The sequence below is a fragment of the Lepidothrix coronata genome, unplaced genomic scaffold, assembly GCF_001604755.1.
Source record: "Lepidothrix coronata isolate B3197 unplaced genomic scaffold, Lepidothrix_coronata-1.0 Scaffold122, whole genome shotgun sequence".
NCBI classification, from domain to species: Eukaryota; Metazoa; Chordata; class Aves; order Passeriformes; family Pipridae; genus Lepidothrix; species Lepidothrix coronata.
This window is the reverse complement of record NW_016690302.1, coordinates 510692-521702: the sequence shown is the minus strand read 5'-3', so window position 1 is coordinate 521702 and position 11011 is coordinate 510692. Positions and strand designations below refer to the sequence as shown.

Below are 11011 nucleotides of genomic sequence, written 5' to 3'. Positions count from 1 at the left end.
GGTGGCAGGTCCAACAGTGTAGGTGTGTTTGCTCACGCAGTGCCCGAGCCCCCGGCTCTCCCTGTCCGAGGTCTCCGCGTGGCCCCGGCCCTGCTCGGCACCTCCCCAGCGCTGCCCCGGGGGCTGCAGCGGCTCCGGGGGCTGCGGGGCAGGCGCGTCCCCTCCTGCCCCAGGGCAGAGCAGGACACCCACCGCGGATCCCGGGCCTGTCCTGCCTCCTCCTGCCTCGGCAGCGCTGCCTTGGCCTCTCCCAGAGTCACCAGGGCTCCGTGTCTGTCCTGTCCTGGTGCCAGGCTGGGGACAGGGCTGGGCACGGGACATTCCTGTCCTGGTGCCAGCGCTCGGGGCAGAGCCCGGACGCTCCTCTGAGCACGGTGCTCCCTGTGGGACAGGGCAGCTCACAACCTCCTGAGATGGGGATACTGAAGCACCACAAAAACGCCTCACCCTCAGCAGAGAGGAAGCACCTGGGGGTTGGGATGAGATGGAACTGGATGGCGGATTAACCCCAGTCCTCCAGTGTGACAGACCCTGTGACTGCCCGCTGTGTTCTTCCCAGGTTACTTCAGCTAAATCCCTACAGGCAGAGCAGCAGGGATGAGGAGAGGTGTCCTACAGAGAAAGTGTAGACTGAGAAAGTTTTACAATATAAATAGCATTCAAAATTATTATCATTAACAGTAAAAAGGATCTGGAAGAACAGAGGAGTGTCCCGTTCCCACCCCTGCTCGTTCATTAATGCGTCCTCATTTATGTGACAATAAATACCCACTCCCACCCTGGCTGTCTGATGCCATTCATTTAATGCTGGAGAAAGAAGGGGGAGGGGTGGAGAGAGAGCACACCCCTCACCCCTCCTTCCCACCGGCAAAAGCTGAGCTACTTGTCTCTGTGACACCAATTCCTTGAATTTTATATATGTGTGTGTGTGCGTACATTATATATAGAGAGACACACACACAAATATATATCTCTAAAATTCATTACCTGTTGTTCCCACCCACCCCCCTCCAAGAAGTGGAGATTATTATTATTATCGTACAACTGAAAACATGGAAAAATAAAACCCAGAAAGAAAATTGGGGGGATAGAGCCCCACCCATAACAAAGGGTCCCCAGATGGGCACAGGCCCCACGCACCATGCAGGGAGCAGGGAAGAGCAGCAGGTACCCTCAAGGTTCATGTCCATATAAAGGGTATTTTTTGCTGCATCCTGCCCCCTGTTCCGGGATCTGTAGAATGGATGAGGCAGCACCAGTCCTGCTGCAAACCGATCTCTTATGGGGCCTGGGGAGGAGCAGGGGTTTCCTTCCTTCCTCTCTCTCGTGTGTGTGGCACGGAGTTTGTTTTTCATTTGCCATCCCAATCTTTGTTCTCGCCTCACATAGGGTCCTCTTAGTAATTCTGTGTAAGAGCAAAACCAAACCACTGCCGTCGTTGTCTCTTGGATTAAGGAGAAGCTGCTGGAGCAGCGGTGGAGGCTGGGGCAGCAGCTGGAGCTGGAGCAGGAGCAGGAGCAGGAGCAGGAGCTGGGGCTGGAGTGAGGGCTGGCTCGCCCTGTGGCCTGGAAGCATCACCATGGTCTGTGGAAGAAGCAGCCTCCTCTGGTTCTCCATCTTCTTTAGTGGCCAGGCCTTCAGGGTCAGGCAGCGATTCTTCAGAATCCGTGTTCAGGTCTTCCTCTTCATCGTCCTCCTCGTCGTCATCATCATCATCCTCCTCTTCGTCATCCTCCTCTTCTTCATTCATCTCCTCCTCGTCATCCTCTTCATCCTCTTGGGAAGAGTCATCCTCGTCCTCCACATCACCAGAGCCCGATGCCCCCGGGCCCCTCTCCTGGGCCGCGGTCCCGGCTCTGCTCGGGGACGGGCCCTCGGTGGCCTCTGCCTGTTTCTTGCTGAGGTCCAGGGAGTCGTTGAGGCCCACGCCGGCCGCGTTCTGCAGGAAGAAGAGGGAGCTGTTGTTGTCAGTGCTGAGGTTGAGGGAGCTGTCCAGGTTGATGGAAGAGTTCTGGATGTCATACTCGAGGGTGGAGTGGGCGAGGCCCTCGGGGCCGGGAGAGATGGCAGGCAGCTCCCCTCGCTCCTGCTTCTCGTGCTTGCGCTTGTGCGAGTCCATCTGTGACATACCCACCACTGTGTGTTTGCAGCCAGGGTAGGTGCAGTGGAAGTGGGAGCACTTGAGTTTGTACTTGCAGTCGGGCACCTCGCAGTCCACGCTGGAGCTGAACTGGCAGAAGCCCGCGGCGCTGATGACGTCCTGCTTGCCGTGGTGCTTGCGGTGGGCTGTCACCTTGGTGCTGTCGGTGCAGCGGAAGCCGCAGCGCAGACAGTGGAAGTGTGTGCTATTGCCAGAGAACTGACAGTCTGGGAAGTTACAACTCAGTGAAGACTTGAAGCGTTTGAAATCATCCAACACCAGGTTGTCGACGCGGTCGTGGTGCTGCGCGTGCTTGTACATGTGGGTGCGGCCGCAGAACTTGTAGCCGCAGTTCTCCCGCGTGCAGTGGTAGTGGGTCACCTTGAGGGAGAACTGGCAGCTGGAGTCCTTGCAGTCCTCGTAGAGGTCGTAGCGCCGGAATCCCTCCAGCATCATCCCCTCATCCAGCATCTTGCGGGAGGACGCGGTCTTGCGGCGCTTCCCGAACGGGGACATGTCCTCGATGATCCAGAAGCGTTTTTTGGCCCCCGAGGCAGTTGGCATAGTGATGGTGTTCCCTGGGGAGAGAAAGCGAGAGTGGTGTTGCTGACAGCCAGGTCTCTGCAGCTCCCAGCCATCCTGGCAAGCTCATCCCTCGAGCTCTGAGTGAGCCTGAGCTCCGGGATCCAGCACTGGCTGACGCCTGCTGGACATCACTTCCTCAATTTTCAGCATAACCTGCCTTGCCTCAGCTGGTGAAGCTGATCTTGTCCAAATGCTAACTGTTACTTCTCTATTCGATACTCTCACAGTTTCTCCTGCTGCTTAATTAATCTCTAGTCCCGTTTTCCTCAAATGAGACTTGAATAGGGAGGAGCTGGCTTGTTCCAGTCCAAGGACTAAGGTGTGTTACCGCAGTTCTTCACCACTGGAGTGGTGAAGGAGTTTCAGGGTGCTAAAAGCCAGGACGTGTGCACTGTTCCACCTATCCAGGCTCTTGAAATCCACTACCACTGCCAAGGACAGGCAGGAAGTGAAGAAGATCCCATGCCTGATTAAAACTGCACGGGGGGGAATTTATAGAAACAGGATGGACTTTGGCCAGGAGACTGCACCATCCCTCACTGTAATGAGCCTACATATTACAGTGAGTGCACTTAGAAAGACAGATGGACAGATGTTCAATGGGGCTAATTCTCATCATCACTAGCCAGTGGACTCTGAGAGAAAATACCAGTTCTGCAGCTTTCCCCTGGGTCTCAAAAATCACATGATGCCCCCAGTAAATAAAGAGCCCTCATCTATCTTCCCTTTCATTCACAGGGCCAGTGCATCTGGCCAGTGCTCCTGTCCCCCAGGATCACACTGACATCAAGGACTCGACCTCATTATATCTATTAACTTTTTTTCCTTCTCTGCTTGCTAGTTCCAGAATCAAACCACAATCTCCAGTATCAACATGCAGCGCAGACAAGGTTGGAGGCAAGAATTTCTCACCAGGTGCAGACCCGTGAGTGTAATTGGAAATTATAGCTTGCAACTAAAACATTTTTTTTTTTGCCTCTCTTCCTGCTGAAACTGCCATCCTCTTGAAAAGAGACACCATTTGTGACACTCAGTGCCTGGGGCCCGAGAACCCAGAGCAGCTTGAATCCTTGTCTGAGAGACTGAAGGAGCAGTCATCTGTTTGACTGCTGTAGAGTTATTCCCTTTCTGGCTGATGCACAGGTATTCCAGGAATAGTATTCCATACTAGTGCTGCCCTGCTGGCCCTTCAGTGACAACCCTTCAAGAGAAGGAGGTGACCACTGAGGGAACTCCCGGAGTTACCCTGGCACTGTAGGACACGAGTCACTGGAGTGGAGCAGGAACCTCCTCTCCCACATGGCCAGGCTGGAGAGGCTGCAGGATCAGCAAAGAACAGAAGGTTTTTCCACACCCATTTGTTCATGGCACTTGTGCTCAGGCTGCAGGTCAGGACACCAGCCTGGGGCTCCCAGGGCGAGCCCTCGGAGTGACAGGGAGCTGGTGCAAACTGCACGCTCGGGATGACTCTGTGTCACTGCAGGCTGGGGATTGGCAGGCGCTTCACTACAGAGTCTGGGACCAATTTACTCCCTGCTCCCCCCTGAACATCTGGTACTGTAAAATCCAGTTCTCCACTCCCAGCCAACTCGTGTGAGTGTATTTGTGCCTGGACAAGTTGCTGCTGTCCAGAGAAACTCCTTATTTTTAGAAAATTATAGCCAAACCATCAAGTCCTTTAGCATTAATTAGTGTGAGTGCTCATACTGTCTGTCTTCAGATGGGACACGTCATCTTTGGGGAAAGACTCTGGATGAGAAATAAGTAGAATTTAAATTGTACCTGTTTAAAACTCAATGTATCTACCCAGCTTTTCCAACAGTTAAAACAGATGTGCTTAAAACTTTAGTTAAAAAGCAATTCTGTTTCCTCATACAGGCAAAGTTTCGGAGTAAGGGCATGATGGAGAGAGATGACACCTTGGGGCACTCTCCTCCTTTGCCACCAGCCAACCTTCAGTCCCTGCACCCCATGGAACATTACAAGCCTCAATGGATGTGGTCCCCAGCAAATCTCAGTGGTAAATGTTTTCCATGAGCTTGTCTCTCCAACTACCAAACTATACATAGGTTAAAAACAAGAAACTTAAAAAGTCTTTGATTAGAGGAAGCACAGCACAAGGTTAAGATGTTTCAGGTTGCATGCAAATAGTTAAAAAAGAAGCAAAAATATAGTTTCTTGTGAATTTTGTTAATTGGCACACAGTCCTCTGGACAGGGCAAGGATCCTTCTCCTGCCAAGTCCCATGAGAAAAACCCGTGAACTTCCAAGGGGAGTTGGTCCTCCAGCCACAGTCCCAACCACTGACCTCGGATTTACACATTACTAAAACTGGCAGGAAGAATGACTGGGACATTTGTAGGCTGCCAGAAGCCTCTTAAGTGTGAACTTCAAGCATATGCCCTTAATTAACTAGAAAAGAGTTGGGAGTTGGGAGAAGAAGCCAAAACTGAGACACACCCTAAAAACCAATCCCAGCTGGAATGAGAATCCCCAGCCTGAGACATCTCTGATCTTAGTCACACATGGGAAACATGGCAGCTTAAAACTAAAAAATCTCTCTGTGTTTTCTGCAGCTGGTTAGAGCAGATATAAATAACAGTGAGTGTGAGAAACAGCCCGAGCTGGCTGATGATGTCATGGTGTGACACCGCCTGGACTTCACGGGGAAGGCCCTGAGCTGTGGCTACGTATGAAGCTCCCAAGATCAACAGAAACACAGGACCTGGTACCTCCTCAGACATGGACCTGCCAAGATACACGTGCAGCAGACTATGGCAGGCACTGGGCTGGGTGGCCTGGAAGATCTAACCAAGAATCCCAAGTCCCATTAATGCCACATGAGCCAAAGTTTGCCCTGTGGCCTCCTTGATGTTATCAAGAGGCTGAAAGTGCATTTTAGCTGTGGATTTTGTTAGGTTTTTCTCATAGTTAGGAATTGGTGGGAATTGCTCTCAGGTACCTGAGTGTCTGTGAATGATTTGCTGTGGTTTTGGTTCCTTTAGCTGTGGTTACTGTGTGAGCAGGGAGAAGGAGCAGGCACGGGCAGGCCCCTGGGTAACGTTAGATAAGGCACAGAGCGACCTCGGCTGCTCTACTGACCCAAAGGTGCAGAGAAAAAAACGTGGGCAGGGTGAGTGGGGAAGGAGGTGGGCACAGGACACGGAGAGAAAGCAAAGAAGTGTTACCTGCTGCATCCTGCACTAAGGGAACGTCACTTTTTACTGGAGTTGGAGTGGCAATGATGGGCGAGAACCCAGCGGTGCTGGCGGCAGGCATGACAATGCCTCTGCTGGCTCCCAGAGTGGCACTGAGCAGGGAGTACGAGAGACAAGATGGAGAGAAGAGATAGGGCAGGGTGGGGAGGGGAGACCTAAGCAGGGCTTGTGAGAAAGATGGAGGCAGAGATGGTGGTGGAGGTTGTGGTGCAGTGTGGGCATCGTCGGCAGCAGCAGTAGCAGTAGAAGGAACCAGGCAGCCTGGAGAATGTGGAGAGAAAAAAAAAAGCAGAAAAAAAAGAACAAAAAAAAAGAAAAAAAAAAGAAAAAAACACAACAAAACAAAAACCAAAACAAAACAAAAAACAAAAGAACTGAAATGAGAACCCAAGAGCAGAAGCAATATGATGAAAATGGAAAATACATTCACAAATGTATGAAACAGAACTGTAATGGAGAAGGAACAGAAGGTGAGGAACTGACAGCACCAGGAAGAGAAGGGTTGTCTCTGCAGGAGGGTGGCTTTATGGCATGGGGGAAGAGCCACAGGGTTTCAGGCAGGAATTCCTGATTGACTGGTCCTTGTTCACCTATGTGGTGCCTGCCTGTTCCAACTACCAGCTGTAAGGGTGCTCTCTCTGACATCTGGGGGGTGGAGCTGCTCCTGCCTGGAGAGCATTTCCTAGGAAATGTGACTTGGGCCACCACTGACACAGGAGAGAGTGCCAGGAACCACTGCCACAGAACCCTCTGGAGGAGCCACAATGTCGTGGGGCAACCACTGTGGGGACCCAGCAGTGACATGAGGCTGGCTGGGCCATGGGATGGCCTTCATCTGGTGTGGGAAAGAAAAGTAGGAAAATTAAAGCAAACTGAGGCAGGCTATGCAGAGTATCACACTTAACCCGGGAAGGACAGCTAAGAGATTCCTGAAACCATGAGATGATAACAGAACTCCAAACTGGCACCTGAGTCCTGACAAGCTGACCCTGTAACACAGGGCAGTGTGAGATGGCTGCATGTTACCCTGGCAAACGGGACACAAGGGCAGGAACTTAATTCCCAAAAGAGGGGGTGATGGGGGTCTCCTCTGTGCAACACTGCACAAAGTGGAACAAGAGTTTCTGTGTGAGGAAGGGAGCTCTCTGAGCTGCTTTTATATGTGGCTTCCTGAAGATGTGGTAGGTTTTATCCCCTGTGTAGATAATATTTGCTGTTGTACAGTCCTTCTGTATCTCACCAGTACAGAAAAGTGCCTGACTTCATATGCTGCTCAAGGAAATACAAAAAGGTACCAAGGGAAATGCCAAGTACAGAACAGGCCCACAGCTTTTTTTTTTTTAAATCAACTATTAAAATAGACTCAACTCCAAGACCCAGGATAAAAACCTCTCTTCATGGGGACAAAAAAGATATGCTGTTAGTTCCTGGATGCTTGAGGTGCACATTTTGATGGACCTTTCTCTCAAGTGCTGGAGAGAGCTGGGTTAGTGTGAGGCACTACTGTGAAGTTGGTACAGTTCATATTTTAAGGTGCAGCTATCCCTTGGCCTCTCTTCATGAGTTTATCTCCCAAGAGAGCAGGCAACTGATGACCCATTTCACACCCCTGCCCTTCTCCCTTACCTGCTGATGTACTTTCGTTGCCCACTGGAGTGCTGGAGCAGCTGCGGTCCATGTTGGAAGATTCCGAGGAGATCCCCCCAGGGCTACAGCCAGTGTAATCCATGTACTCATCTGTTTCCGTGTCCATCATGCTGGGGGGTCCCTGGAAGGAAGCTGGGGTTCCTGATGAGGCTGGGCTGGGTGCCATGCTGCCAACCTGGGGGAGATTCTCATTTCTTGGAGTGTGGCCAATAACCTGCAGCAAGAAAACAGGACAGGGACTTTCACACCAAAAGCAAGATGCCAAGACCAAAACCATCTGTCTGCACGTTTATCTCTCTCCAGTTCATGAGGGATGGCTGGAACATGCTTGTGAGTGGAACCCATGGCACTGGGAGAGTGAACCTTCCTGCACGGGGAGCTCAGAGCATTAAACTTGGCACGGGCACCCTGGTATGTGAATTGTGATGCACTCAGAGGCTGGGAGTGTTAATCTTGGCACCACCTCCTGGTGTGTGGATTCTGAGGCGTTCACAAACAGGAGGTGTTAATCTTGGCATTGCTGCCTCACTGTGTAGGTCCTGCTGCAGTCAGACCCTGGAAACATGACTGTCAGTGCTGAGACACGGGGGACACACGTGTGTGCTGTGCTCACAGCGGCCTGGCCTTGTCTGGACAGTCATGGGTTGGTACCCAGAGTATATCCCAACACTGCACCAACTGCCTACAGAGCACCATGGCATGGGAAAAACTGGAGGCAGTGGCAGCCCAGCAGTCTGGTCAGCTCTTCCACGAGCCCCAGGCTGTGGTTTGATCCTTGTTTGCTTGTTTGCTGGACTGCTCCATGGGCTGAGCCCAGACCAGGATGAGTGCTGTGTGCTCCCAGGACCGCTCAGGCCACCGCTGCTGCTTCTCACTGACACAGGACTGCCAGTGAAAGGAGATGGAGGTCAAACCCAGCATCCCCTGCCCAGCATGCACTAAAATTCTCAGGTCTGAACTCAGCATGTGCTACAAGAGTAGTGAACACAAATCTATTTGTTAAACCCTGAGTTTGATTCTTGTACCTAAGCTTTCTGTGTAAAGACCCAAAGCTGCCACAACAGCAACACCAGTTCCTTGGCATCTGTGAACTCATTAAATCCAACAGCACTAGGCTTGAACAGTTCACTTTCTGACAGTAGTTAATAACTAACAGGGACCTCTCATTCCCATGTTGTGGAATGAAAGAGGGTTTCCATCTTGCTTTTACAGATGGTCCTTTTTGTTTTCCATATACCAGATGATGTTCTTATGGTCAGATCAGCCACAGGCATTTAAATAAAGCCAGCTTGTTTCATCTCCCAAGTCAATGGAAGCTAAAGCAACTGAGGAGCAAGAACGAGCATGAGGTGGCAGGAATGCTGTCCCTTGGAGCAGCAGCTCAGTTCTGAAGCTCTTCCATTTATTCAGAGAACAGATAAATCTACTCTGCCAGTTGCTCTCAGTTACATGTTAGAAAAGCAGCAACTGCATCACTGCTACTTCCTGAGAGAGGACAGGAGTGCCCCAGCTAACTCCACATCAATAAGGGAAGAGAAATTTCAAGCCTGGTATTTCTCCCATCTTAGGTGGAAGCAGCAAATGATTCTTTATGTGCAACAGGAAATGTTTGCTTTAACCAGCACGTTCAATTCTTCCACATCCTAAGCACTTTAATTTTAATAAGCCAATTGTGTATACTGAGAGAGCTGGGAGAGAGTGCAAGCTGTAAATATGATTATTTTAGTGTTATCCTTCTCAATTTTTTTCCCCATAATTCACAAGGAGAAGCTGTTTACACTAAGCAATGCCTTGCTGTCTGTGCTTCATCATCTTTCCTCATATCGTGTAAGTCCAGCGAGGTAAAGCCACTCTGAGTGTTCTCCCATATCCCAGTAGGATCCCCCAGTGCAGACACACATCCTTAAGAGTCTGGGTCCAAGTGCCCTGGCCCTGCAGCAGCTTTGCAGCCAAAGGGGCCAACGCTGCCTGTGGATCTACAGCTCCAATAACGGGAGTTACCTGAGTGGGAACACGATCGAAGTTCTTCCCCAACATCCTCCTCATGTGCTTTCTGGCGTGGGATGTCATTTGGTGCTTGAGCAGGAAGGAGAACTGGCAGCCCTCTCGGATGCAGTGGAAGTGACTGTTCACCTGGTTGTATTTGCAACCTGCAGACACAAAACCCGTTGTATGTAGTGCATGAAGGTACGGGGAGGGAGCAGGGCTGGGGGGAAGGTGGTCGGACAGGACAAAGCTGCTGCCACGCGGGTTTCTGGGGGATTGAACATTATCAATGGCCGTGGCTTCTTCAGGAACAGTCTTGAAGGTAAAAAAACAAACCCACAGTCTATTGCCTGCTGAGCTACTGCAAGAGAGGATTACAGTGTATGCTGATTTAAGAAGTGAGCCTGAGCCGAGTCCCATCCCTCATTGTTTCATTATAAAGAAAGGAACATTACCATTACATCCAGTCGTGCCTAATGCTCTCCAGTCTTAGCTAGTGCCTTTTCTTTTACAAAGAGAACAAAACCAAGACATTTAGCTGTATCACAGAAGTTACAGTCAAAAATACACGCTCATAATTAGATTAGAAATAAAAAGTTCTTTTTCTCTTTTTTTCCTTTAACTGTGCTCTCAGAAAAGCAGTCTCGTATCAGCTCTAGCTCTGGACAGTGTGTGCTCTCTGGCCAGATAGGAATGAGCCAGGAAGTGTTCATTGCCACTCCAAATTTGTTGTATAATAGGGGCAGCTACTGAACAACAAGCAATTCACTGGGTTCTGGCATAGAGCACTTCACACGTTCTGCTCCTCGTGGCTACAGCCATGTGTGCCAGGGGTGTGTGGCATTAACAATCCCAAACAGCCACTTCCTATAGCTGATAAATAATGGCTTGGTATAGTTCAAACACAGCTGTACCAATAATCAAGTTCTGCTGTTCTCCCCCCCTCCCTTGGCCATACCCTCAGATACACAGAGGTACAGCCAGGCTCACTTTTACGCCCATCCACCTTTACTTGAACACGTATTTTTTCATCTCTCTCCAATCATACACGTATATATTTATACACACGGAAACATACATTAAAAAAACCCAACACCCTATCATGTGTGTTTGTTCAGAAACATTCACAGCCCTTAAAGCAGGGCAGTGATGTCTGCTTACACCCATACACACACATTTTCTGAATATATCTCTACACACACAACATAAAAAGCAGAGACGTAGGGAGACACAGGGATGGATTCATGTTGGTATAACCACACACCCCCACACCACCCCATCACACTGCCTCTATCTGTGCAGGCAAATGCAGGGTGCTGGCTAAATGTGTGTTTACTGCACAGCAGGCCCAGCCTATGGGCACCTGTACAAACTGCTGGATGCAGGGACCCCATCCCTCCCCAGCACAAACACTGCTGACACAGGCACAGCCTGG

At 50.5% G+C, this 11011-nt stretch overlaps 1 protein-coding gene across 12 annotated transcripts in view; it reads right to left on the bottom strand.

Moving 5' to 3' along the window:
• Positions 1-966: 966 nt before the first annotated feature.
• Positions 967-11011, bottom strand: part of CASZ1 (castor zinc finger 1) — a 286724-nt gene continuing 276679 nt past the window's right edge. For 11 of the 12 annotated variants that reach the window (XM_017825756.1, XM_017825751.1, XM_017825757.1 and 8 more), the window contains 4 exons: positions 9592-9740; positions 7570-7804; positions 5914-6204; positions 967-2718 (listed from right to left, as the gene is read on the bottom strand). In XM_017825756.1, the coding sequence (XP_017681245.1) occupies positions 1451-2718; positions 5914-6204; positions 7570-7804; positions 9592-9740 (1943 nt within the window). In that variant the 3' untranslated portion in view covers positions 967-1450. The remainder of the gene's footprint in view (positions 2719-5913; positions 6205-7569; positions 7805-9591; positions 9741-11011) is intronic. The other variant, XM_017825758.1, reaches the window with a different exon arrangement.